General features: G+C 42.2%; 1 protein-coding gene across 4 annotated transcripts in view; it reads left to right on the top strand.

The window, feature by feature from the left end:
* Positions 1-26,031, top strand: part of Mark1 (microtubule affinity regulating kinase 1) — a 112,529-nt gene extending 86,498 nt beyond the window's left edge. For 2 of the 4 annotated variants that reach the window (XM_021635788.2, XM_060364880.1), the window contains 11 exons: positions 717-953; positions 1,050-1,169; positions 6,202-6,301; positions 7,372-7,484; positions 10,082-10,235; positions 10,504-10,697; positions 13,231-13,331; positions 14,414-14,578; positions 16,026-16,280; positions 21,470-21,514; positions 23,958-26,031. In XM_021635788.2, coding sequence (XP_021491463.1) covers positions 717-953; positions 1,050-1,169; positions 6,202-6,301; positions 7,372-7,484; positions 10,082-10,235; positions 10,504-10,697; positions 13,231-13,331; positions 14,414-14,578; positions 16,026-16,280; positions 21,470-21,514; positions 23,958-24,312 — 1,839 coding nt within the window. In that variant the 3' untranslated portion in view covers positions 24,313-26,031. Of the gene's footprint in view, positions 1-716; positions 954-1,049; positions 1,170-6,201; positions 6,302-7,371; positions 7,485-10,081; positions 10,236-10,503; positions 10,698-13,230; positions 13,332-14,413; positions 14,579-16,025; positions 16,281-21,469; positions 21,515-23,957 lie in introns of those variants that run through there. The other 2 variants (XM_021635789.2, XM_021635791.2) reach the window with 2 other exon arrangements.
* Positions 26,032-26,480: the final 449 nt, after the last annotated feature.

Raw genomic sequence — 26,480 nt, 5'->3', positions numbered from 1 at the left:
AACAGAATTTGAAGTGAAGCATGCACAAAGCAAGTCTCATAAGTTGATTGCATTTAAAGAAGGTATTTCCATTTTTATCTCTGGGCAATTGTTTTAGAATTTTTGCAAGAGCCTCTCAAACATGGGAACATAGTCCTTGCTTCCTACAGAATCTGACTTTAGACAAGATTCTTCTTTTAGAACAGCAAATAAATAAAATAAAGTCTGTGAGAGCCAAATTATTGCAGTTAGTTTCCTTTCACTAAACTGTTACGGACACATTATGTAGGGAGGACAGAGGAGTGAGTTCAGAGCCACAGAACCCTGGCTGGCAATCATTTTAGACATGTCCTGGAGCCTAGCATCACCTACCTGTTAAATGGTGCTCCCCGGGTTAAGGCCTAAGTCTGAGGCAAAGCAGTGATTTCAATATATGTTCTGTAGATTAGTCCTGTTGTGGTATGGTTCTAAGATGCCTCTTACCATGAAGTTAAAAATGTTTAGAGTAAACTTTTTGGGGGAAATGTATTTGTAGTTCCTATGAGCTCTCCTTTTTTTTGAGTGTTAAAATTCAGTCTTCCACAGATGCTGTTTGGACAGCCATACAGTGCAAAATTAGATCCTACATTTTTAAACGAGAGGCATGCACTAGCAAGCTTAGACTCTGAAACAAGTACAGCAGACTTTTTATTTTGTGTACGCTTTTTACATTGTCCTTTTTATTATTTTCCTCTTAGGCTGAAAACCTTCTCCTTGATGCTGATATGAATATTAAAATTGCTGACTTTGGTTTTAGCAATGAATTCACAGTGGGGAACAAATTGGACACATTCTGTGGAAGCCCGCCTTACGCTGCCCCGGAGCTTTTCCAAGGCAAGAAGTACGATGGGCCAGAAGTGGATGTGTGGAGTCTGGGCGTCATTCTCTACACGCTGGTCAGTGGCTCCCTGCCTTTTGACGGCCAGAATCTAAAGGTATCTGTCCGCTTCTGTCCGCTTGGTGCTGAAGCCCTTATCCCCAAAAGCCGTAATGTCAGCCGATACTTAAAATCCTTTCCTTCTCTGTCAAAGGAGCTGCGAGAGCGAGTCCTGCGGGGGAAGTACCGTATTCCCTTCTACATGTCCACAGACTGTGAGAACCTCCTGAAGAAACTGCTAGTGCTGAACCCCATAAAGAGGGGCAGCCTGGAGGTGAGCGCGCGGTGTGTCCCCGAGCCCAACCGCGGCAGGCGGCTCCCTGTGTTGCTGCAGAGCATGGTCCCCGTGTTGGCCCTCCTCTAATTTGAAAAGTGATGTTCTTTATTCAGAAACCGCAGTAGGTCTCTCCAAAGGATTATTTCTTCTTGGTTCTTTGGTGAGTTATTAAAACTGACACAATGGAGACAAAGTTGACTTTTGAAGAGGCTAAACCTAGCCTTTGTCAGAAACTACCTGGTCCAAAACAAAAGCCTTTATGTTAATTAAGATCCACTAGATATTTGAAGGTTGAAGCTGACTGATAATTCTAACCCAGGGAATTCTTCTCTGTCTGAAATCACAGGAAACAAAGTCTGCAGCAGAAACTTCAGTTCAGAAAACGTGCAGATACATGACAAGTAGGGCATGGGACAGGTGCCTCTCACTCAGCACACTGCTGTTGTCCACACACATTCTGTACAGCCCCATTTGACATGTCCTAGCTGCTTGAGAATCAGCAGAGGGCCTTGTAACCCAGACCACCAGTCTCTTCCTTTTTGCCCTGTAATTAAGATAGCAGATTATCTTAAGCATTTTCCCCATCTGGGTTTTCTTTGTTTTTCAAAGGCTTTTATTGTTTGTTTCCTTTTGTTTGTTTTTTTAATGTGTATGACTGTTTGCCTGTATATATGGGAATTACATACATGCAGTACTCTAGAGACCAGAAGAGGGTGATAAATGCCTAGAACTAGAGTTAAGATGGTTGTGAGCTGCCATGTGGGTCTGGGAATCAACCCAACCTTCAAAAAGTGCTTTTAGTCTCCAAGCCATCCCTTTAGCGCCTTCACATTTTTCTCCAGGAATATTTTGGCCTGTGTTAAGAAAATGTCAGAGACTCGGTACCCATTCCTCACTTGGACTTTTAAAGTCTTCTCACCCTCGTGGGATGGACAGGGAACTTAGTGACGTTTCTATATGGTGTAATTTCAGAGTGGCTTTCTGGCACATACACCAAGAAGTGGGCACAGCCCAGGGAAGCCAGCCCTGCTCACCGTGCGCAGCTCAGCTTGGCTGCATAATTCTATTTCCACACTTGCTTTTCCTAAAAGACACAGTATGTTTGGTGGAAGTTAAAGGACTGGGAAATTACTAAGTACTTTACGGGAAAGGATCAATTGGGGGTTTGTTTGTTTGTTTGTTTTTACTGCGCTGTTTAAATGTGGTTAGCACTTGGCTCAGGTTTTTTGTGTTTTTTCTTTCGGGGTGAAAAGACATATTAATATTGACATCTGTAGTGAAGAAAGCCCATTTCTGTATTACTGCTTTTCTTACCTTGCTTCCAACCATTCATAGAAAAGTGTTATTGCTCAGAACAGAAAACCACTGACTTAGTTCCGAAGCACTGGAACTTCAGAGAACATCAGCCTCTCCTCTTCCTGCTCTGTGTTCCCCCCACCCCGTTTTTAAGATTGACTTAAATCATATCTATGTATATGGTGCGTGCGTGAGTGTCATTGCTGGCAGAGCCTAGAGGTGTTGGTGGTATGCACTTTTATTGAGAGCCCCCTTGACCTGCATGTCAACAGCATTCCCAGAGGCGCTGCAGCAGCTCATGTAAGGGCGGACAGAAGCCACCTGGGGAGCCAGAGCTTGAAACCTCTGGGCTGCTGGTACAAACAGATGCGCTTCCCTCGAAGGGGGCTGACTTACAGTTCTACGTCTGGGCCAGAGTAGTTAGCCACGTGCTTTACTCCCTCATTCTTAACATTAAAAGGAGGAAACATTTTCAGACCTCATGCTGTAGGCTTATAAACCCAGCAACTGAGGAAGAGGTGAAGATCAAGACCAGCCTCAGCAACTCAGTCCCTGTAGCTCAGTGGTAGAGCCTTTGCCTGCCACACACAGGGCCTTAGGTACAAGCCCCAGTAGTGTGAAACACTGAATATTAAAGTACTAGAGTGCATGGATTTAAATTTAAAAGCCAAATTATTATTCAAAAATTTGATCTTGCCATAATGAATCCATTATTTTCTATAATATACACTACTGCTAACAATGATGATTAGAATTTTTTAAAGATTTTTTTTAAATTTTATGTATATGGGTATTGCCTGCCAGAATATATATTTATATATGTGTGTGTGTGTGTGTATGCATATATGTGTGTGTGTGTGTGTGTGTGTATATATATATGTAAGCACCACATGCATGCCTGGTGCCATGGATCTCCTGGAACTGGAGTTACAGACAGTCATGAGCTGCCATATGGCTGCTGGGAATTGAACCTGTGTCCTCTAGAGATGCAGCCAGTGCTCCTAACCACTGAGCCATTTCTCCAGCCTGAAGATTAGGCTTCTTAAAAATACTTGGTATTCAGAAGTTTCAGTTGATATACTTGAGTATGGTCTGTGTCAAAGCCATTTCAGCCCCAGAACAGTGAGTTCATGTCAGAAATATACTATTGTACACACACTGCTCACAGTTCCCTGAAATGACAGTCCAGAGAAGCTGGATGCCACTTTTTAATTTAAAATTTTCATGCAATATATTTTGATCATATTCTTTTCTACCAGAAGCTCCTCCCCACCTACTCATTGTTATGTTTTTTGTCTCTCTCCCACACACATGCACACACACACACACACACACACACACACACTGACACACAACAACAACAGTAAGGAAAAAAGTCAAAGCAAACAAAAACAGTAAGACCAAATCAAAATAAACAGCAACAAGAAAACATGGAGTATCTTTTATGTTGGCCAACTGCTCCTGGGCGTGGGGCCTGACCTGGAGTGTGCTTGATGTGGCCCATAACACTCCATTGGAGATAAATAATCTTCCCTTTCCCAGCAGCTATCGCTTGCAGATATCTTCTTGGCGAGGTGTGGGACTTTACGTCCACTTCCCCTTCACCAAGCTGGATTCTGTTTGGTTTGAGCCTGTGCAGGTCCATGCTATCATAGTCTTTGTGAATTCATGTGTATCAGCCCTATTTCCTCTTAGTAATTTTATTGCTGTATTTCTTTAGCAGAATAATAATAGGAGGCTTTCCTCTAGGCCCCTGACCTATCTAGTCTCAGGTTCTTGGCTACTTTAGAAGTGTCATATGTGGGTACCATCTCATGAAGTGGGCCTTTTTAAAGGTGGTTGGTTACTCCTATAACACTTGTACCACTGTCGCACTAATGTATCTTGTCCATTCTTTAGAGGAAGGATTTCTTACAGCAAACCTTAAGAAATCCCCCTTGAGGTATCAGTGGTCTCAGGAATCGTCTTACATGATCTTCATTTTTATGATGATGATAATACAGCGTAAACATATATTGGGAAAGAGGGGTAGGGCAGGGCAGGGTGAGGCAGGGCAGGAATCAGTTCTTATTGGCTGAGGTCTTCCTCATGGCCACCAGCAAATTGCTTGGCTCCCTCTGCTCTTTGTCACTTTGTGGCCCTTGTTGAGGCCCATGGCCAACAGGTAGCACAGGGTCATAACTGAGGACAACATGGTTTTGGGGGTATCTTAGTTTAGGTTTTATTTCTGTGAAGAGACACCATGACCAAAGCAGCTCCTATAAAGAGAAACATTTAATTTAGGGTAGCTTACAGTTTCAGAGGTTTAGTCCATTATCATCATGGCAGGAAGGATGGTAGTGTACAGGCAGACATAGTACTGGAGGAGCCAAAATTTCTACATCTTGATGCAAAGGCAGCAAAAGGGGACTGTCTCATACTAGGTGTAGCTTGAGCATATATGACCTCAAAGCCTGTCTTCAAAGTGACACACTTCCTCCAAGGCCACACCTTCTGATAGTGCCTATGGACAAGCGTTTAAACACGTGAATCTGTAAGAGCCATACCTATTCAAACCACCACAGAAGGATAAGACAGTGGGCTGAGGCCAGGCTACCGTTGTCCGTGCACACATCCATCTCTCTCTCTCTCTCTGAAGTGCCCTGTGAGACTGGAAACCCTGATGGCTGAGCACAGATGGCAACAGATGCTGCTGTGACTTCATTTTCATTTTTTAATAATTTTTATAATTTTATTTTTATGTGTGTGTGACTATTTTGCCTGCATAGATGTCTGTACATCCATGTGCTCATGTGCATGCCTGGTGCCCATGGTTGCCAGCATTGGGTTCCGTAGAGCTAGAGTAATCACAGATGGCTCTAAGCTACGTGTAGGTACCGGGAATCAAACGAATTCCTCTGGAAGAAAGGAGGGATCTTAACCACTGAGCCAGCTCTCCAGCCCTTTGTACAGTTGCAGTCAGTAAGCTTTACGTTGTATATGGGGAAGGGATCTGTAAACTGTTTTTTAAAACTGCTATTTCAAAACCGTCCTCTGTGTATAAACTCAGCCAGTAGTAAAGGTAGATGCATACTTGTTATAGGTCTTCTTTACATATTCTGGATACTAACTCCTTACCCAGCTGGAGCCCACCAACTGGACACTATGGACAGTCCCCTCTGGATTGTCTTTGCAGCCCAGGGCCGATCTTCACAGCATCAGGTTATTTGATCATGGTAATTGACACCAATACCTGTTTTCACCTTGATTGTTACCTGATTTATGATTCTGGACTTTAATCTTTACTACCATTCTTCCCCATATTCTTTGAGTTACCTGGCTTGACTAGCCTAGATTTCCAGCCCCCAAAATCTCCTTTCTAAGGAGTGAGATTTTAAAATAAATGCATGAAGACAAGAAAAACATCTTATTAATCTTATATATAAAATATGAAGCAAAAGTTAAAGTCAGGTTCTCATGTTAAAACTTGCAGTTTGGAAATACTCCTTTCAGAGGGATGCAGGAGTAGTGTTATTTGGGCATTACCTTTGGTGAGTAGTGGCTGGTATAGTTGTGATAAGATTCTGGGTTCCTAGAGATTCACAACTCCAGTTGGACCATTAATTAAGGAACATAGAGTATCTTTATTTGAAAGTATTGTCTAATTCTTGTTGAGTGAAACAGTAAATTTCACATTTGAGGAGTGGGTTGAGTGTTGTAATTTACCAAACATGACTGAGAGTTTCTCTCCTAGCAAATCATGAAGGACCGATGGATGAATGTTGGTCATGAAGAAGAAGAGCTAAAGCCATATTCTGAACCTGAGCTCGATCTCAGTGATGCAAAAAGAATAGGTAAGTGTTGAAATTCCGTGAGAAGCACTGCCGTAGACTACAGGTGAGAATCCTGTAGCCCTGCACAGTAATGCTTACATAGGACTTCCTTATTTTAAAACAGGTGCATCATCCCCATAATGCCGCACTAGACACTACAGTACTGAGTTCTGTGGTTTGTTCTCATGTGTGTATCTGTGGTTCTGTTCAGTTGTTGGCAACTGTAACACAAGTTAAAATAATAGACAAACATAATTTGTTCTTTCTCTCCTCCCTCTCTGGAAGAATGAGCACTGTAACTATTTGCCCTGAGCAGACTGAAAAGTATAGTAAAGTTCAGGACACTGAGTTCCAAGCCTGGGGCATGTTGCCCCTCCCTTTCTGCTCTGCACTCCTCAGTGGAGTCCACCCTCTCTGCTCCAGTCCTCAATAAGAACTTGATGGGAGCATTGTGGGAGTCAAGCCTTAAAAGAAAAACTGAGAACTTCAGATGAAAGGAAGCAGAGGTTCTTAAACTGAGATATCGGCCTCTTCATGAGTGGCCCAGGATGTGCTAACAGAGACAGCAAAGAGAGAGAAGAGGGGCCATTGTGTGGGCTCAGACAATGCAGACCTTGCTTGGACAAATGAAGTCCGCTCAGAAGTGTCCCAGGATGTGAGAAATTGTGAGGACATGTTAAATCCATATCACAAATAATTCTGCACAAAAAAAATTAGAAGGTGTGGCTGGAGAGGTGGCTCAGCAATTAAAAGCACTTGTTGCTCTTGTAGAAGATCCAGGTTTAATTCCCAGCACCCAGATTGTGGCTAACAACCAACTATGGCCCCAGTTCAAGGGGAATATTCCCTATTCTCACATCTACAGGTACCAGGCATGCATGTAGTACACATAGACACATGCAGGCAAAACACTTAATCAAAAGAAATAAATCTTAAAAAGTGATAAATGTGTAGTGTCTGAATGTACTTTCCCTGTAGGTTAATAATCCAAAAGATTTCATAGTTAAAATTCACTTTGAGTGTATATTTTTGCTGATCATTTACTGAATAGTTATATTTCAAGAAGAAAAAAATCTTTTTTTTTTTTTCAGACATTATGGTCACTATGGGTTTTGCACGAGATGAAATCAATGATGCCTTAGTAAGTCAGAAATACGATGAAGTTATGGCTACTTATATTCTCCTAGGTAGAAAACCACCTGAAGTAAGTTTGTTTTCTCTTTTTAAATTAACATAAATTAATTTTGAATTAAATGGATAAAGATATGTTGCTAAATGTATTCAGGTCTTTTTGTGACCAAAAATAATGTGAAGATCCTAACAGTCTTATAAGAGATTGGAAGTGAAAAGCTACACTTCATATTTTCCTGTGTCTTTATATTATTGATTTAAAATATTGTTGTTAATCTGCTGACAAAAATGTTGCTTAATTAAAAATTTTTGATAATTAAAAAAAAAGAGAGATTGGAAGTGGAGGCGCTGAATTGTTCACAGATGTCATTAGGGATGCGCAGGCCACTGCTCTCCTAGGCCACTGCTCTGCTTGGCCCCAGCAGCTCTACCCACAGTCGTGACTCTGAGCCTGTGTCCCCAGAGTTGTATGGTGCACACTGTGCAGCCAAAGGCATATGATAATCATGAAGGTGCAGAAACAAAGAGAAGCATGTGTGTCTGCAACCACATAGATATATGAGACCCCAGAGAAAGATGCTTTATGAATTGGCTTTGTGTCAAGTGGCTTTTGTGCACTCTGCTAGGAATTCTCATCGCCATCAGAGGTCCATATTAAGGAGACAAATGCAGGAAATAACTGTTTGCAAGTGGTGACCCATACAAGTAAATAATCCTTTGAAAAAGCAGCTACGGAGGAATAAATAGAACAGAGGCCAAAGCATTGAAAGTTGAAAATTAGACATATGTGAGAGGCATTCTGCAAAAAAAAATGGATATAATTATCCATAAACAAATAGTAGCTATTAACAAAATTGTCATATAACTGAAATGTATTGACCCTGCCTTCCCTCAGAAACTGTGCTAATACCATGAGGGAAAGGCCAGGAATCTTTCCTGTCCAGCAGCCCTGGGTGCAGAGCCAAGCAGCCAGCAGCACTGTTCATTATGGAATGTGCTGCAGACACCGTGGGAGTGCCCCGGGAGCTGGCACCCACAGCAGGCTAGGATGAAGTCCATCCTGGTGACCCACGTGATGTGAACACATAAAGCTAATGGCACCGGGTGACCCATGGGAGTTGGATATGCCCTGATTTCTCACAGGCAGCTGTGTGTGTAAGGTGGTCTGTGAGGAGAAGGGTGTGAGCTTCTCAGGGGCAGATGAGAAGTCAGTGGAAGGAGATTCCTGTTGGTGTTGGATATAAAGATCTGGATTTGGAGGAAGAAATTGATTAATGTTTGGGAGTTGTTATCAGAGAAGTGTGTATCTCTTCTAAAGGTGTCACAAGTATTAATTCATCTGAGCCTCTCAACAAACTGAGCAGGTGTAATAACTGCTGGGGACAAGGGACTATTGACAGCTGGGGAGGTATGTAGTGTCATGGAGGCCTAGTCAAGACAGTTCAGCGGGAATGTCCAATAGGTATTTTTAGCCTCTTCTACTTTGGACTTCTGGTGACCACAGGGCACTTTAACTTTCTTAGTAATTCAAATACAAAGTCGCACATATGTTAAAATCAAGTTATAGTGGAAGTAAATTACTGAAGCTGCTATGAATGGAAAGAGTCAGGTTCACTGCCCCTCTGCTAGAGACACTAACTATGAACTTCATTTTCGGTGCCTCAGTTTTCTTACCTGTAAGGCTGGACAATAATACCTAGCTCTTAGGGTCGTTGAGAAGATTACTATGGGGCTGGAGAGATAAATCAGTGGTTAAGAGCACTGTCTGTTCTTCCAAAGGTCCTGAGTTCAATTCCTAGCAACCACATGGTTACAACCATCCATAGAGAGATGTGGTGCCCTCTCACATGCAGGCAAAACACTATATAAAAAATAATAAATAAATAAATAAATAAATCTTTTAAAAATATTATTTTGTTAATCCTTAACACTCTTAGAGTAGTTGCTAGTGGAGCACTGCTCTGTAGCCCTGCTGCTGTAATCAGTAGCCTCAGTGTTGCTGTTTGATGTGGACAGCCTGACTTCCACTGCCATGCCAGGGGTTGACTTAGAACTACCAGCAGCACAGTTTTCAGATTATGGAAAGAGGCTGTGTGTCAGCCCCCAGCTTACCATGGCTGGGGCTAAGGGAAGTCATTTTCTGATCAGAGCCAACAAAACAAATATTGTTTTATAAATGCAGAAGAGCAACAAAACAGTTTAATTCAGAATATACTTATTTTTATAGTTTCTCTGTGTATATGCATATATGTACATTTAGATACACATGTAGGTACATATGTGTAATATGTAAGATTTTAGATTTTATTCTGCTTGAATCCCAGGGACTTCCTTGATCTTGTTTTGCTTTTTCCACCTGGAAAGTACAGGCTAATGCATCACAGGTTTGTAATAATTATTAAACAAGTAACATTGTGTACAACACAGTGTCTGCTGTGCAGTCACCATGCAGTGCTTTGTGGCTCTTACTTGATGTTTTGACTAAACTGAGGAATTGTGTGCAATAGCAGGTTACAAGTGCTAGTGGGAGCATCTTAATATCTGGCCCTCTCTCTTCTTTCTTGCCAGTTTAAACTCTATTTTTTAGTTTGATTGCTCCTCATGTAGCTTCAAATCATTTTGTTTAGATACCTTCCTGTTTTAAAGGCTGGTTGACCTCTCCTCTCCTAGTTCGAAGGTGGTGAATCAGTGTCGAGTGGAAACTTGTGCCAGCGATCCCGGCCGAGCAGTGACCTGAACAACAGCACTCTTCAGTCCCCTGCTCACCTGAAGGTCCAGCGAAGCATCTCAGCCAACCAGAAGCAGCGCCGCTTCAGTGACCACGGTGGGGAGCAAGTCTAGGAGCAAGAGACAGGCCAGCTCTGCCAGTCTGTGTTGCCAACACACACTTCCATTTCCTCTCATTCCTGGCAGCTTCTCAGACATGTACCGTTGGATGATCATAGGATCTCTGTTTTGGGGACCTGGACTGGTTTTGTAATCAGTTTTATCTTAGCTGAGAGTATAAAGTATGCAATAGTGGAGGAGGTTTTTGTTTGCAGGCAGTGTATCAACTGTTTTCCAGCTAACCTTGCTTTTTCTACACATTGCAGCTGGTCCCTCCATTCCCCCCGCTGTATCATACACCAAAAGGCCTCAGGCCAGCAGTGTGGAAAGTGAGCAGAAGGAGGAGTGGGACAAAGACACAGCCCGCAGACTTGGCAGCACCACGGTGGGTTCAAAGAGCGAAGTGGCAGCCAGCCCCCTGGTGGGTCCAGACAGGAAAAAGTCTTCAGCTGGCCCGAGTGTGAGTCAGAGCTCTCCTGTATTGCAGCTCGAACTTATGTGTCACAGGGTTTATTGTAAAGTCTTGTCTTTTGTCTTTTTAAATGTTTCTAAATGAATCATAATTTAAAGACCATGAAAAAGGGGCCAAGCTTCTCATGAAGGTAATAGAAGAAATGGTGCCGAGAATTCTTTGTTGTTATTGCTGCTGTTTTGAGACAGTCTCTCTCAGTAGCCCAGGCTAACCCAGAATTCATAGCAACAGTAGTCCTCTCACTTCAGTCTCTTGAGTGGGGATTATAGACAAGAGGCCCCACCCCAAGCTAACATTCTTCAAGGAATGCATAGCCTAACTTCAAAGCAGTGCCTTAAACCCCCTACTATTACTCCTGCTTTTATAATATTTATTTCATGTTTCATTGATGCACTTAATCTTACATTTACAGGTAAACTGCTCTCTGAGAGCAGACTCATTAATAATTTGTCAGCTTCTGTGAATGTCACACTCTAGAAATTAAATCGGGACCTAGAAGAGAGGCCACAGTACTGTCCTGTAAGATAGCAGGAAGAATGAGACAGAAAGAAAACAGAGATGGAAGGATGAGAATAGGATAGGTAATATCTAGATAATGGGTGTTTGGGGTAATGTGGGGAGTAGATATAATCGTAATTCCATTGCTACAAATTGTGCAAGTCTTGTGCAAGTCCAGTGGAACCTCCTGTGATGGTTCGTCCACATCTCACCAGCCCACCATAGCTGTATCTTGCTCACGTCTTAGCCAGATGCTGTCCTGTTTGCTCACTGTCTCCCCATCCTTGGCGGTCACCTGTGTGTTGACACAGAGACTTCCTCAGAACCCACAGTGCTGTATTTATAATAATGAGGGCTTAAACTATATTTAACACTGTATCACATTAAATCCAAATTAATGATACTATATTATCTAAAAATTTACATTATTTTTAAAAACCATAAGCCAAAAGATTCTGCCAAAATTTGTAGTTTTCTCTCTTGTGTCTCTTACTTTCCATTCTAAACTTGTAAAATAACTTAGGCTAATTTGTTGGGGTGGATCCTTCTGTAGGTTTCTTTTGCTAGAGAAAGCAGACATAAACATAATGTAGCTATTTGTTTCATGTTATGATAGTTAAGTGTGTTTGTTTTTAGGGTGTGTGTGGTCCTTCTAGACAGGAGCGTGGAGATCTTTGTAATAACTGCATGGTTTAATCAGTATTAATTGACACACGTGTCGTGTTTTATTCAGCCTTTCTTTTGGGATGGTGTGCATCCTCCTACAATTCTGTTATTCACTTTTTAAGATTTATTATTTTTATTGATGTGTGTGTGAGTGGTCGCTGCATGTGTGCATATGTGCAGGTGCTCTCAAGAGGTCAGAAGTCCTGGATTTCCAGGAGCTAGAGTTGTGGGCCCCTGACGTGGATGCTAAGAATCAGATTCAGATCATCTGGTGGAGGACTACTGAGCTATCTCTTCAGCAGACTGAAATATTTTTAAAGCTACACTTGCACAAATTTGCATGTGATTTTTCCCCTTCTGCATCTGAATTTGAGGAAATAGCTGTTAGCTTTCTAGTGATCATACTAAATGCATGTTAGAGTAACTGTATTTTAAGACTTATAAAAGCTAGATTAGATTGGCAGATATTTTCCATTGGTGAATGAAATAGAGAATGTTTTTAATCTCGTTTAAAGTCACTCTTGCAGGGCTTGGGTGCAGCCCAGGGGTAAAGTGCTTGGTTGGCATGTGCAAGACCAGGGGTTGGATCCCCAGCAGTGCAAACAGCAAAGAAACAAAACCACAAAAAAAAAAACAAAAAAAAAAACAAACAAACAAACAAAAAAAACAGAAAATCACCGCTGTCTATTTTATTACTGGTAACAAATAGTCAAGGTTTGGCAAGCATGATGGTAGGTGACAAGGTGACATGCCAAGGGTCTCCTGTGTGGAAAGGAGAAGAACACATGTAGCTATCCGTTTTGACTCTTCTTTCTCCTGTTGGCCCGTGGTCTGTCTCCTGACTCGGGCGTGGGGTTACGGGCAGCGTCCTGAGATTACAGTGCACAGTCCCCCATCCGCCCTCAGCCAGGGAGGCACTGAGCCCAGTGCCTTTGTTCTGAAGCTGCTCATGAGCTGTGAAGGGTCTGCAAGGCTCGCCATCTGTGGTGTCCTGTTCGTGCCCAGACTGAGGCATGGGGTAGGGTGCAGACCTGCGCTCTGCTGTGCCCTAACTCTTTGGGAAAAGTAAATGAAAGCCACTTTCCTATTGCTCCCCAGTGCTGGCTGGAATTGTAAAGTAAAACTGTTGTAGGTGTGGCTTGAGTCCATTTGTTTGTTTTTGCTTTACTTTTTATTTCTAAAATCTAAATATGAGAAAGAAAAAAATGGATTTTGCTTATGTGAGACTATAATCAATTAAAATTATGCTATAAAATCTTTCTAATATTAACAATTTTAAATTCATTTCTTTGATTTCACACTAATATAGTTACAATTTTTTAATTGTCTTTTTTTTTTCTCCTTCTTCTTCTTAAAGAACAACGTATATTCTGGAGGTAGCATGGCGAGGAGGAATACGTATGTGTGTGAAAGGACCTCGGACCGGTATGCAGCCCTGCAGAATGGAAGAGACAGCAGGTGAAGGTCACCACCCAGCAGCAGTGTCTCTGTCACTGCTGCAGATTAGCGTCACTAATGTCTGCAGGTGTATGAGTCACAGAGAAGGACACTCAGAGCAGTAAGAGTGAAGTAGATTTCTCACTGGAGTGTTGCCCTTGGTGCCAGTGTAGAAGCTGAAAGTGTATTTAGGGAAGTAAGAAGTAACTTTTCTGACTTCCAAGTCTCTGAATGACACGTGGAAGAGAATATTTCTCAGCCTGCACGATCCCAGTCTGATCCTCCAGTCTTTCTTCTCTCCATGTGTACCCGGCCTCAGCTGTCTCTCTGCCCCTTACCCATCAACCAGCCACAGTATACACAAATACAAAAGTCTTCCTCCCTTCCTCTAAACAAGTGTGGCCATCTCAACTCAGTGTAGAACCACAGACTTCTTAATGAGTTTTACTGTAGTTGGAAAAACTACTCGTTGTACCTCAAAAGGATGAGGCCCCTGTTGTGGTGAAACTGCATTCTCAGCTCTGGCCATTCAGCAGAAGGACAGTCCATCCTTACATTGCTTTCTTTTCAGTTAGCACAGGAGGTAGGATTGTGAGAAAGCACACAGACATGTTGCTTCCTGAGATGTGACAGCCTATAGGTGTGAGAGTTGGAAATTGATTTCCAATTTACTGTGTCTCCTATACCAAGTACTAATCTAGCTCCTCGTGTCATAGTTAGCCTGTTGCTCCTGATGTGCATGGACACTTGTAAGCTGAAGGAGCTGCCATCTGCAGAAATGGTGTTTGTCATATGAGTTCTTAGTGCTTAAATGATGTAGGCAGTTAGAGCAACACATCACAGAACTAATCTTAGCATAAGTGAAAAACGGCTCCAGCAGTAATCCTCTGCTTTGTAGCTGTCACCCATCCACAGATATGCCCTCCTTCTCAGACTCACACACAGAACAAAACTCAGAGCCTTAAATGGAGAGCGGTTTAATTAATCACTAAGAATGTGCGTGTTTCTTTCAAGTGTTTCAGCCATGACAGTGTCAACAGTGAGAGTCAGGAAATCCCTTTCTCTGGTTTTAGTAACTGTACTTTTGCTTCTTCTGTGTCAAGCCTTACAGAGATGTCTGCCAGCAGCATGTCCTCCGCAGGTTCCACCATGGCATCCGCTGGCCCCTCAGCCCGTCCCCGCCACCAGAAGTCTATGTCCACCTCTGGCCACCCTATCAAAGTCACACTGCCAACCATCAAAGATGGCTCTGAAGCTTACCGGCCTGGGTGAGTCCTGTAGTCACTGTCTCCTCAAAGCTCTCTGAGGACATTTTAACTGTAGTATACACTTACTATGCTTAAAACTACTTGAAATCATTTTCAAGAAGAATATTCCTAAAAGATTATATTTTTTAATCCACCCATAAATCATTGCTGCGTAATTTATCACTTAAGTAAATTGAGTGGCTAGCGAGCTGGATCAACAGGTGGTAGAGGTGCTTACCGCCGAGACTGATGGCCTCTGCTCTGTCCCGGGAATCCACACAGTGAAGAGAAAGGACCAGCTCTCAGGAGCTGTCCTCAGACCTCCACACGTGCTCCGTGGCACACACAAATAAATTGAACTTAAAAAGAATGATAAGTAAAATGAGACTCACAAAAAGCCAGACATGGTGGCACATGCCTTTAACCTAGCACTGGGGAGGCAGAGACAAGCAGATCTTTGTTCAAGGCCAGCCTGGTTTACAAAGCAAGTTCTAGTACAGCCAAGGTGATTACACAAAAAAGTCCTGTCTTGAAACCACCCCCACCCAAAAAAAATGAGACACACAAAAGCAAACTCTGCTAGGCATTGTAGCCTCAGGTTCTAAGAGTTGCATTGTCAGTGTGACAGGTTCACTGATGAGCTGCTCAGGTATAAAATTCAGCTCACTTTTTAAAGTTTTACCTCTTGGAGGATTTCTGAAATTCAGAGCATCTTTACATCTTCAGTAATTAGATTTCGTTAGTCATGTTAATAGCACCAAGTGGCATTATATCCCTGGATCTAAAGTAGAAACATGGGTGATACTATGAAACCATTTTTGACAAACAATAAAATTCATTCTGTACACTGCTGAGCAATATACATTCAAAGCATTCAAATTGAAAGTTTATCTGAAATTTGTAGGCTGGGAGCCTTTTGGATTTTGAACATTTTTCAATTTTATAGTATTTACAAGTTCATAATGGGATAGATGGGACAGGACATGAATTTAGACATGGAATTCACTCTAGCATACCTTACATGCATAGCATAAAGACCATTTCGTAGTGTGTGTTCAGTGAACTTCACATGAGCTCACACATGGACTTTTTCATGGATAGTGTCATATCAGTACTTGAAATTTTTTTTAGATTTTGAAGCATTTGGGATTTCAGATATGCACATTACATAATAAAAAATATGTATGCAGCACTCAGGCACACCAGACAGTATTTATCTTTGTGTCAGTAACTTCTTGCTCTTAACTACCAAATTTTACAAGATATAGTAACAGTATAGTTTTAAACTGACATCCCATTCTTGTATGATGGTTATAAGTAAATTAATTGTCCCCAGAATTTCATTTTTAATGTGAATAAAAGCCATTGGGCCAATAGAAGTAGCCATGCATTTCCCCTCCCCAGTTTTCAGCCTGAGTGAAAGCAGCTCCTGTCATTATTATGAATAATATATCTTCATTCCTCCCAGCAGTACAACCCAGAGAGTGCCTGCTGCTTCCCCATCTGCTCACAGTATTAGTGCCAGCACTCCAGACAGGACCCGCTTTCCCCGAGGGAGCTCCAGCCGAAGCACTTTCCATGGGGAGCAGCTCCGAGAGCGACGTAGTGCAGCTTACAATGGGCCACCTGCCTCCCCATCCCATGAAACGGGCACCTTTGCACATGCCAGAAGGGGAACATCAACCGGGATAATAAGCAAAATCACCTCCAAGTTCGTACGCAGGTCAGTACCCTTGGTGTGCTTGTTTTCTCTGCTGAAGAGGAAACCTGGTTCTTTCCTGTCACCTCTGCTATGATATTTTTTAGAATTGCTACATGGCATTTCATTAAGTTTTACAGGAACTGGGAATAAAACACCAGGAATAATAGTCTTTTTCCTTAAGAGAGAGAAATTAAAAATGAGACTTTAAGGGCTAGAGATGCAGCTCAGTTGATTGAGTATTGCCGAAAGTGCACGGAGCCCACAGTTCAGTGCCAGCACTGGAGAACCGTCACTCGAAAAGTGGCAGCAAGAAGAGAAGTTCACAATCACCCTCCGCTGTGTAACAAATCTCTGCTCACCCTGAGATGCTAACGCCCTGTCTCAAAAGAAAACTTAAAGCTTTTGCAGAACAAAGCAAAAACTTCACATAAAAAATCTTTGTCAGTCATGGTGGCACACACCTTGATCCCAACACTCAGGAAGCAGAGGCAGACAGATCTCTATAGGTTCAAGAACAGTCAGGTCTCTATAGCAAATCTCAGGACAGCCACGGTTATAGAGAGAGACCCTGACTCAAAAAGAAAAAAAAAATGTAAAAAATTAGCTAAGATTTTTAAATGCTTTTATTTAAGAAATTACATATACACTTATTATGTGTCCTTCAAAAATAATTAGCCCAAATTTTTTATGTTATTTATTTATTGAGGAGAGGAGAGGAAATATGTGCCATAGCATGTGGGGAGGGAGAATCAAAGGGCATGGCAAGAGTTCTCTCCTTCACCATGTGGTTTCCAGACACTGAGCTCAGAGCATCAAGCTTGGTGGCAAGTGCCATGACCCTCTAGGCTACTATATGTATATATGTGTATGTATGTATTATACATGTTTAAATTCTTTCAAATCACATTTGTCTTTTAAATAAGTTTAAGGTCACATAGATTACTTTAAAACTGAACATCAGAGGCCAGAGAGACAGCTCAGCAATTGGGAACACTGGCTCTTCTTCCAGGGGACCCGGATTCTGTTCCCAGCCAGCTCACAACTGTCTGTAACTCCAATTCCAGGGACTATGACATGATTACACAGACATACAAGCAGACAGAACACCAATGTATGTAAAATAAAAAGAAACCATTAATATCACTACATGCACCTTGAGCTGTGCTACATTAAAAAACAAACAAACAGAAACCACTTGGGGCTGGAGAGATGTCTCAGTAGTTAAGAGAGAACTGGCTGTTCTTCCCGAGGACTAGGGTTCAATTCCCAGCACCTACATGGCCATCTGTAACTCTAGTTCCAGGGGATCTGACACCCTCACATAGACATACATGCAGGCAAAACACCAATGCATATAAAATAAAAATAAATAAATCTTTGGACTGGGGAAAGAACACTTTTCTATACAGAGAGCTATCAAGATGAAGAGGATAGTATTTGGAGTCATGAAAGAAGCAAATCTGTAAATAATAAGCCGTGTGCTAAAGCAGAATGCAGCTAACAAGAGAAATGTTAGGATGAGTGAGAGGCAAGGCATGGTTGTTTCTAGGGTTCATACCATGTATTCATGTGAGCTAAGCCTTGAATCATACATAAGTGGAGAGGAAATTATGTGTAAATGCTGGTATTTACTTGCATTGTCTCTAGCGTTCCTAGTGTTTCAGCGTGAATAGAGAAGCTGGACGTGGTGGCTCATAGCGTTAATACCAGCACTCAGAAGGAAAGTAGATTGCTATTCCAAAAGAGCAACCCACCACAAACAAATAGAAAGCATGGTGGATAGAGAAGAGCAGCAACCTCCTCCCTCTCCTCGTGCAGGACCACACAGCTGAGCTTCAACCTTAAGTCCTCAAATGCAAGCGTCTTAGCTTAGACACTTAGCAGCCAGCCTCACCTGGGAGATCTGGGTTTAAGACTGAGACTGTTAAAGTGAGACGGTATCTCTAGGAGATCACTAAGAGAAGACAGAAAACATACAGAGAGATGGGGAAAGGCAAGAAAACCTGGGAAGTGCCAGCCTGGGAAGGGGCAGCGGCTTTGTGAGGCAGGAAAAACCAGCGAAGAGAGAGGAGTGTGGCTCAACTTTGAAAGATACATGAAACAACCTTTCTCACTGCTCTACATATTGCACCAGTAATCGACAATCACACAAGCGCCCTGCAAATGACCGCCAACACCATCCTCTGACTCCCTGTTGACTGTGGGTGGACTTTCCCTTACAAGGTGTCACTGCACACCTGCTCAATCAGCATAAGGTCACTGATGGTCCTTAGGCCTCACCCCCATGGATCCAGTTGCCCGCAAGCTCCGCCTCTGCGTCCTCAGACAGTGCCAGCTTCTGATCTGACTCTCCCTCAGTCTTTTCTTTTTAGGAGTGGCAGGCAGCACTGCGCTGACTTCGATTCCTTCCCACCTTTGCAAATGGCTCTTCTCAGAACGGTCGGGCTGGCTGCTACCGTCCTCGCTGCCACTGCCTCGCAGTGGAGACCACTGCCAGTTTTCACCTCCCAGCCAATCTTCTTCGGCCTCATACATATTTTTAAGTCACTCCTTGATTTAAAGCTGTCCATTGGGGCTGAGATTGTAGCTGGCCTAGCACCACAAGGCCTTCAGTTTGATCCCCAGACAGTGCAAGAAAGTAAAAGCAAACAGGAAAAAAGGCCTCTTAATTAGCTTTCATTTTGCTCGGTATTTATGGGCAGACAAGGCTTGCATCGTATGCCCACTCCTCCTGTCTGATTCTTTCCATTCTTCCCACCTCTGTGGTATCTCTGCACACCTATAGAGTTTGTACTTGTGTCCTTTCTCCTTGGAATCTTGCCTCAAATGCCTGCCAGTTACTTCCTGCTTCTACAACAGGCTTGATTTCTTCCTAAGTGAAAGGGAAGAGCCTGTGTGTTCAGTTGGATACAGATTGCTGTCTATACTTGCTTGCTTTAGCACAGAGCCATGCTAAGCTGCATGAGCTGTTGCAGCCAGCTGGGCTTCTCCCTTTTGCCTCCCACTGTGGTCACTTAGAGCAGTCTCCTCTGGCTATTTGACATTACTGCTCCGGCCAGGTAGGCTGGACCAGGGTATGAGTGGATTGCTATTTGGATCTTACAGCAGAGAAAGTTGAGGTGTAAGGGACATTCCACTCCTGATACTTAGAGCTCAAGCTCACCAGCAGTGTCCTATGTCTCCATGCATAGGACAGAAGAGTGCTAGGAGACTCTGTTCCTTCTGAATACAAGTGTTTCATCTTTGCAGTAGGGGCCAACAGTGCAACTATGTTTATTGCTAAAGTAGAACACTGCCCTTCTATGCAGTGAGTCTGCGCACAGCTGGAATAACATGCATGGTGAACCAACTCAGAAATGTGTTTACTTCAGTTTGCTATAATAATTTTTACAGATGGCACTGAGTATTTAATATCCTGCTGAGTGAAAATGGCAACTATTAAAAAAAACAGAAATTTAAGAAACACTATTTGAAGATGCAAATACATTTTATTATTCTTTTTAGTTCTGAAAAAAAAAATGTTTTTCACAGACTATTTCTCTGGGAGAGGGCTTACAGTTAGAGCCCTGCGGGCTTGGGATGCTTATGGTGTCAGGGCGCAGACTGTGCAGCAGCTCTGTGCTAATGTGCTAGGTGGGAGGAGGGCGGTGCTGATGTTAACCCTGCATTGTACATTTCACATAAAGATACAAATGTGGAAAGGCTAAAACATTTTTAAACATGCCTAAGCGTTAGAGATGGTGATTTTTCCTAGTTTCTCAAAGTATTTTTGTTCTCTCATAAGCCACCTCTTAAGATTTGCTTATTAAGCCGGGCGTGGTAGCACATGCTTTTGATCGCAGCACTCAGGGAGCTAGAAGCAGGCAAATCACTGTGAGTTCGAGGCCAGCCTAGTCTACAAATCGAGTCCAGGGCAGCCAAGGCTACACAGACAAACCCTATCTCAAAAAAGACAAAACAAAAAACAAAAAGATTTGCATGTTAGGTTATAACAACTAAGTTTCAATTACCTTTGAAATATCAATGTAGTTAGAATTTTGGAAGACTTTAAAATAGTAACCACCTTCAATGAAAAAACAGTTAGCAGTTTTTCTGATTTTATTTCACAGATGGATATATAGGTAAGATTGTTGTTCTGTTTATAATTCAGTCTGTTTTTAGCCTCACCTACTTGTACAAGCTGATGACTTACTGTGCATGAATTGTTAGCAAAACTTCTAAAAAAAAATTCATGGTCTATTTAGGACTTAGTGTTTACTTTTAGAAAACCATATTGGCCTTCCTTCCTTCCTTCCTTCCTTCCTTCCTTCCTTCCTTCCTTCCTTCCTTCCTTCCTTCCTCCTAAGATTTGTTTATGCATATGTTTTTTTTTGTGTGTTCATGTGTGTACCCTAGAAGAGGATATCAGATCCTATGGGACTACAGTTATCGACAGTTGTGAGCCACCATGTGAGTGCTGGGATTTGAACCCATGTCCTCTGGAAGAACAGCAGGTGCTCTTTGCTGAGTCACATCTCCAGCCCTGAGATCACTTTCTTAAGCTCAATCTCTCTCTCCCAGTTTCTCTCTCTCTCTCTCTCTCTCTCTCTCTCTCTCTACCTTATTTCATGAAACAACTTCTCTTTCTAAACCTGGGGCTTGCTGCCTGGGCTACCCTAGCTGGCCCCCAGACCGCCAGGATGTCCGCAGGAGATGTGCCTGCTCTCCATTAGTCCAGTCCTCACACTGTACAGAGGAGTTTGCCCACTGTTCCGTCTTCTCAGCCCTCTGTCTCCTACGCCAGCCTTAGCTGTTCAGCCCAAGCTTTGTGTTTAGCTGCAAGGTTAGCCCATTTGCTCAAATGAGCAACCATCTCCAGAAGTGCATGTGATAATGTGAAGTTTAATATTGACGCATAGTCATTAAACCCTAACCTTGGATTATACTAAACTAAGCGAAAAGATAATTTATTAAATTATAGTTGTAGCTTGGAATTGGAAGATTTTGTCTAAAGAACAACTAACTTTTCACCTGATACCTCCTGTCAGCAATATCTAGTAGATGCTCAAGAAATGGCAGTAACACCTGTTTTGGTGAAAGCATGAAGAAGATTCAGACCCAGCAATAATGAGCAAGATAACTTCAGTGTCATTTTTTTTTTTTTTGTGGGTTTTCTTGATCTTCTTTTGCTTTTAAAATTGTTAAATCTCAACCTTCTCTTTATTTTTGAGGGATCCAAATGAAGGCGAAGCCAGTGGCAGAACCGACACAGCCAGGTGAGCCATGGGTGCCAGGTGCTCCCACACGTGGTGACAGTGGGCAAGGTGCTAATTTGCTAGCAGCTGCACTTTGAATCTCTATATTCAAACTGTGGTGGGGTTTCCTGATGTCACCTGGCGTGCAGTGAAACTCAAGTTTACCAACTGTGACTGGAACTCACAAACCTGAACTGCGTACTTGGTAAAGATTTGGGCTTTTTCTTCTGTCAAGAAAGTAAGAGCAAGGCATTAAGAGTTGAAAGTGCACTGTTCTCTCTGGAATGTGCTGTCACTAAGGTGAGTGTACATGGAGTAATGCATGGAATAGCACTGAGGAAACTGCTGTGCAGAGGATTTAGCTATAGTAATACAGTTAGGTGACCACATTCTAAAACTTGACACTTCCTGCGTTTTCCCCAGAGAAAAATAGAGAAGACTGTTGGCATAATGTTCTTTCGGAATGTATACAATTTACCCTTGTTCATTCAAATGCTGATTTCTCTGCCCCACTATCCGGTTTCAATCCGGGCATTGCATTGTGATGCTTATTTTAAGCATCACCCATCTCAAGTTTATATAAACATGCCACCACCTGCTCTCTGTAATTGTCAATTAAACAAACAGCCCCAATGCTGTGCAGTAGTGAGAACAGTGGGACATTCTGGTTGAGAGGGGAGGAGAAGGAATCGAGGAGGAGAGGAGGAGAATCAGGAGGAGAGGTCTTGGAACCACGTGGAGAGATGGACTGGACCTAAGATATGACTAAAAGCAAGTATAATGTGTGAAATCTGAATGGTGGGAAACTATGCGGGCTTGGAAGTTTTGAATGGAGTAACTATTGCCCAATATTGTGCTCTAGGTTAATTAAATAAATCCCAGTCTCTGTGTGGTGATTTGGGTAGACAGCTGGTTTAGGACTAACCGCTGCTTAAGTAAAAGATAAATAAAAGTAAATATAAATACCCACAACAGAAGACAATGAAATAAATACTTTTGGTGTCCATTTAATAGTCTTTGGCATATATTTTCTTAACTTATTTTTTTTAAGATTGCAGCTTTTGGCACTTTGGAGCCTCAGATATCTGGGAATGAAAGGAATAATTTTTTATGTTCCTTTATATTTTTTATAATATGATATGTTTTTATATAATATATATAAATGCGTATGTGCATATTTATAGATGAGACATAAATGTCTTTTAGAGATGTAATTTCTTTCTTAAATTACAAATGAATGAGGAATGTTTATATGTTTATAAGCAAAAATTGCAACTTGCTATATTTGGATAATGGCTAAATGTCTTTGAACCTTGTATCATGGGAATCCATTAAGTTCACCTTTCTATGATCACTTGAAATGATTTTCTGGTTCAGTGTTATGTGTGTGATACCTAAAGAATAAAATTTAATGTGTGAGTCATCTCTTATGCCCAGCGTAGTTCTAGATGCCTGGGGTATGTCAGAAGTAAAGCAGCCAAATGTCCTGGAGCTTATGATCCAAGAATAGTCAGGGGATAAGTAAGAAGCCTAAGAAATGTTCAGTTAGTGGGTTTGAATGGCATGAACAGGGAAGAAAGAGTAGAATAAGAAGGGGTGGTCAGACTAGGTCAGGAGTCAGGGTCCTTAGGGACTATGGTGGAGAAAATAACTGATGATTGGGAAACAAGAGAAGGTTGTTGTGTAGCCGAGGGGAGTATCCTAGCCTGTGCAGATGCTTGGAGAGGAGAGAACAGACCTATGGTCAGGAGCAGCATGGAAGCCAGCATGTGGTCAGGAGAGAGCAGAGAGAAAAGTGATAGCAAGGGGTAGAGACCACAGGCTGCCTTCTGAGCCAGTGTGCAGAGAGAAATGGCAAAAAGCAGAGCCAGCGGGCTGAGATATGCTGGCATAATTGTGGTACACCTCCTGTCTGTCGAGTTGGAACCTCTTTCCCTCTCAAGTCATTACATTGCTCCTACACAAAGGGTAGGAAAAGAAAAATATGTTTAAACTTCAACACTGTGGCCTATAAGGGGAATCTTAGTCGTGCCTGATGTGTGTGTGTGTGTATCTGTGTATAGGTGTGTGTGCATTCAAAAGTGTGTGTATGTGCATGTGGGGGTGCCATGTCTGTCTTTGTGGTATGTCTGTTTTAGTGTTCAGAAAATAATTTTGTAAATTTACCCCCGAAATACAGGGAAAACTACTAAACTTTCACTTTCAGCTACAAATTTCTTCCTGGGAACAAATGACTTAAGAAAGCTTGCTGCTTTAGACTGAAGATGCTAAACGCCAAAGTAGACGGTGCTCCTGGGTCTGTGCACCACATGGCAGTAACAGGCATCTCTGGTCCCTCTGAGGGCTGACTGCAAACTGGATAGTTTTGTGTGGCGTGGAATTATCACTCACATTGTATGGTTGAGCTTTCTTTGCTGAATACAACTTTTGTTTTGCTTTTGTCCCCTTTGCCCTCTTCTTCTAGAAGTACATCTGGGGAGCCGAAAGAAAGAGACAAGGAAGAGGGTAAAGACTCCAAGCCGCGTTCTCTGCGGTTCACATGGAGCATGAAGACCACTAGCTCCATGGACCCCAATGACATGATGAGAGAGATCCGGAAAGTGTTAGATGCCAACAACTGTGACTACGAACAGAAAGAAAGGTTCCTACTTTTCTGTGTCCATGGAGACGCCAGGCAGGACAGCCTCGTACAGTGGGAAATGGAAGTCTGCAAATTGCCTCGGCTCTCACTGAACGGGGTCCGCTTCAAGCGAATATCTGGGACATCTATTGCCTTTAAGAACATTGCATCCAAAATAGCAAATGAGCTTAAGCTGTAAAGATGTGTAAGCTTCAGAATCAGGGAAGATGCACCCACATCTGAGGTACAGTTTTTGAATGTACTGGGGATGCCTACTGTGGTCCACCTGTGAATCTCCCATGTAGAACTTGTCCTTAATGCAATAAGGTTATACATAGTTATGAACTGTAAAATTAAAGTCAGTATGAGCTATAATAAGAATCTGTAGCTTAAAAAGTAGGTTCACATGTACAGGTAAGTATATTGTGTTTTTCTGTTCATAGAGTTGTATAATAAAATATGATTGCTTTAAAACCTGTATAGTTGTCTAGATCTCCACACAGAAGTGTGCATTTAATGCTTTCAGTTGAAAATGGTTTTCCCTGTTATTTACATTTTGGTGGGTTTTTAAAATTCTTACCTCCATCATGCTATTTTGAAAATTGTGTCCAGGATTAAAAGCGCACAGAAATAGTCTTTAAAATTGTAGCATGAACTTTATAAAATTATTTTTAAATCATATTTAATTTAAACCAGAAGTTGACAGTGGATCGGTGTCATTCAGTTTCTCCTGCTTTTCTTGTTCTCAGCCTGTGTCAGACAAGGTGTAGTTAGGAGATGCAAAATGTTTACAGTGTCGGCACCTAGACTTTTCTAAACAAAGTGAAAATAAACCATAGCTTTGCCTTGAGCTAACTCAGAAGTACCGAGGGAAGAAGTTAAATCTTTGCCAAGCTTATTTTGCCCTTTGTTTTCTGACCTGCTAATTAGCAGCAGAGACTGGAGGACTCCATAGTCACCGGGCTGTTCTGAAACAAACCAGCACTTAGATTAGCTGCCTTCAGGACACGCAGGGTAACTGCAGAAATGCAAGGGTGTCGGGGTGTCTCATAGCACAAGCTCCTGTGTACAGTGTTGATGAATGCGTTGGCTAAGATATGATGCTGCCTCAGGAATTGACTGGCATTGGGAGCATTTGCCCCACTGTCTGCCCAGCCTCCATCCACCCCACCACTCTAATGTCTGCACTCGGGAGACCTATGAGCAGGACGTGCTTGCCACACCCGCTTATTATGGATGTATGCTTGCCTGGTGGTTCACTTTGCTCCCTCAGAACTCATTTGTTTTCAATATTTTGCCCAAGTTCTCATGTTTCTTCCACATCATTATGCCTGTAATGTGCAGCTTTGTAACTGGTCATTTGCCTTCTTTCATAATTAGTGACATGAGCGATGTAAAGCCACTAGTATTCATTATTTTCAACTGAATAGCCTTGGAGGTTGACTGTGCAATGTTGTAATTAATGTTGTAACTACTGTAATATCAGCGTATGGGCCCCATCTGCACACTCCTGAGAAGTAGAAAGTGTACTCAAAGCTTATCAGTTGAAGGAAGAACAATGATGTGATCAGTGCTTTCATTGGAACCTAGAGATCAATGCTTGTCGTTGGAAACTACACTGGAAAGCTGCCAGCGTAGGTGATGGACTCTTCCACAGTGGCGTCCAGACAAAGATGGTTTCATCTTCTGTGCTGTACTGTGATGTAGCTTTCTTCTGTACCATTCTGTTCTAAATGGTGTGTTTTCTTGCCTTAGGGAAGGACGGTGTTGGGGGGGAGCAACAGTCAAAACTGTGTAGGCCCTTTTTAACTTGGTGTTCGTTCAGAACATTCGATGCAGATCCGCAGTCACTCTCACTGGTGCACACTGAAATCTTACTTGAACAGATCTCATAATAAAGCATTTGTCTTTTGCTCTTTCTCGGGTTGTGAATCCCTTGTTTTCTGCTTGGAGAGCCCCTCTCCATGTGGTCTTCCCTGTGCTCTAAGTTCACTCGGCAAGCAAGCTCCGGGCTATTTAAGTTCTCAGGATGTCTTTATGGTGAGAAACTTGTCTTTTTTACAGGAATTCCAGTCATTGCAATACTTTTTAGAACAGAAGCCCCAGGCATCTTCCAAGGCAGAGGCAAGAGCGGCTACGTTTTCTCACTCCAGCCGACCCCCGTGTTTTATGGAAGAGAATTTTACTTCCTTATTTTTCATGAACTGAAAATGAGATTTGGCATTCACTTTATATTCTCTGTTTTATATCTTCATGATAACATTATTTTGAAGACTCAGGAAGTTTTTAATACAGTTGCATAAATAAACACCTGGCTATATGATAGCAGGATTTCCTGAAGAGGTTTTATTTGTATCATTTCTTAGA

The sequence above is a fragment of the Meriones unguiculatus genome, chromosome 11, assembly GCF_030254825.1.
Source record: "Meriones unguiculatus strain TT.TT164.6M chromosome 11, Bangor_MerUng_6.1, whole genome shotgun sequence".
Lineage (NCBI taxonomy): Eukaryota > Metazoa > Chordata > Mammalia > Rodentia > Muridae > Meriones > Meriones unguiculatus.
This window is presented reverse-complemented; position numbering and strand designations above follow the sequence as displayed.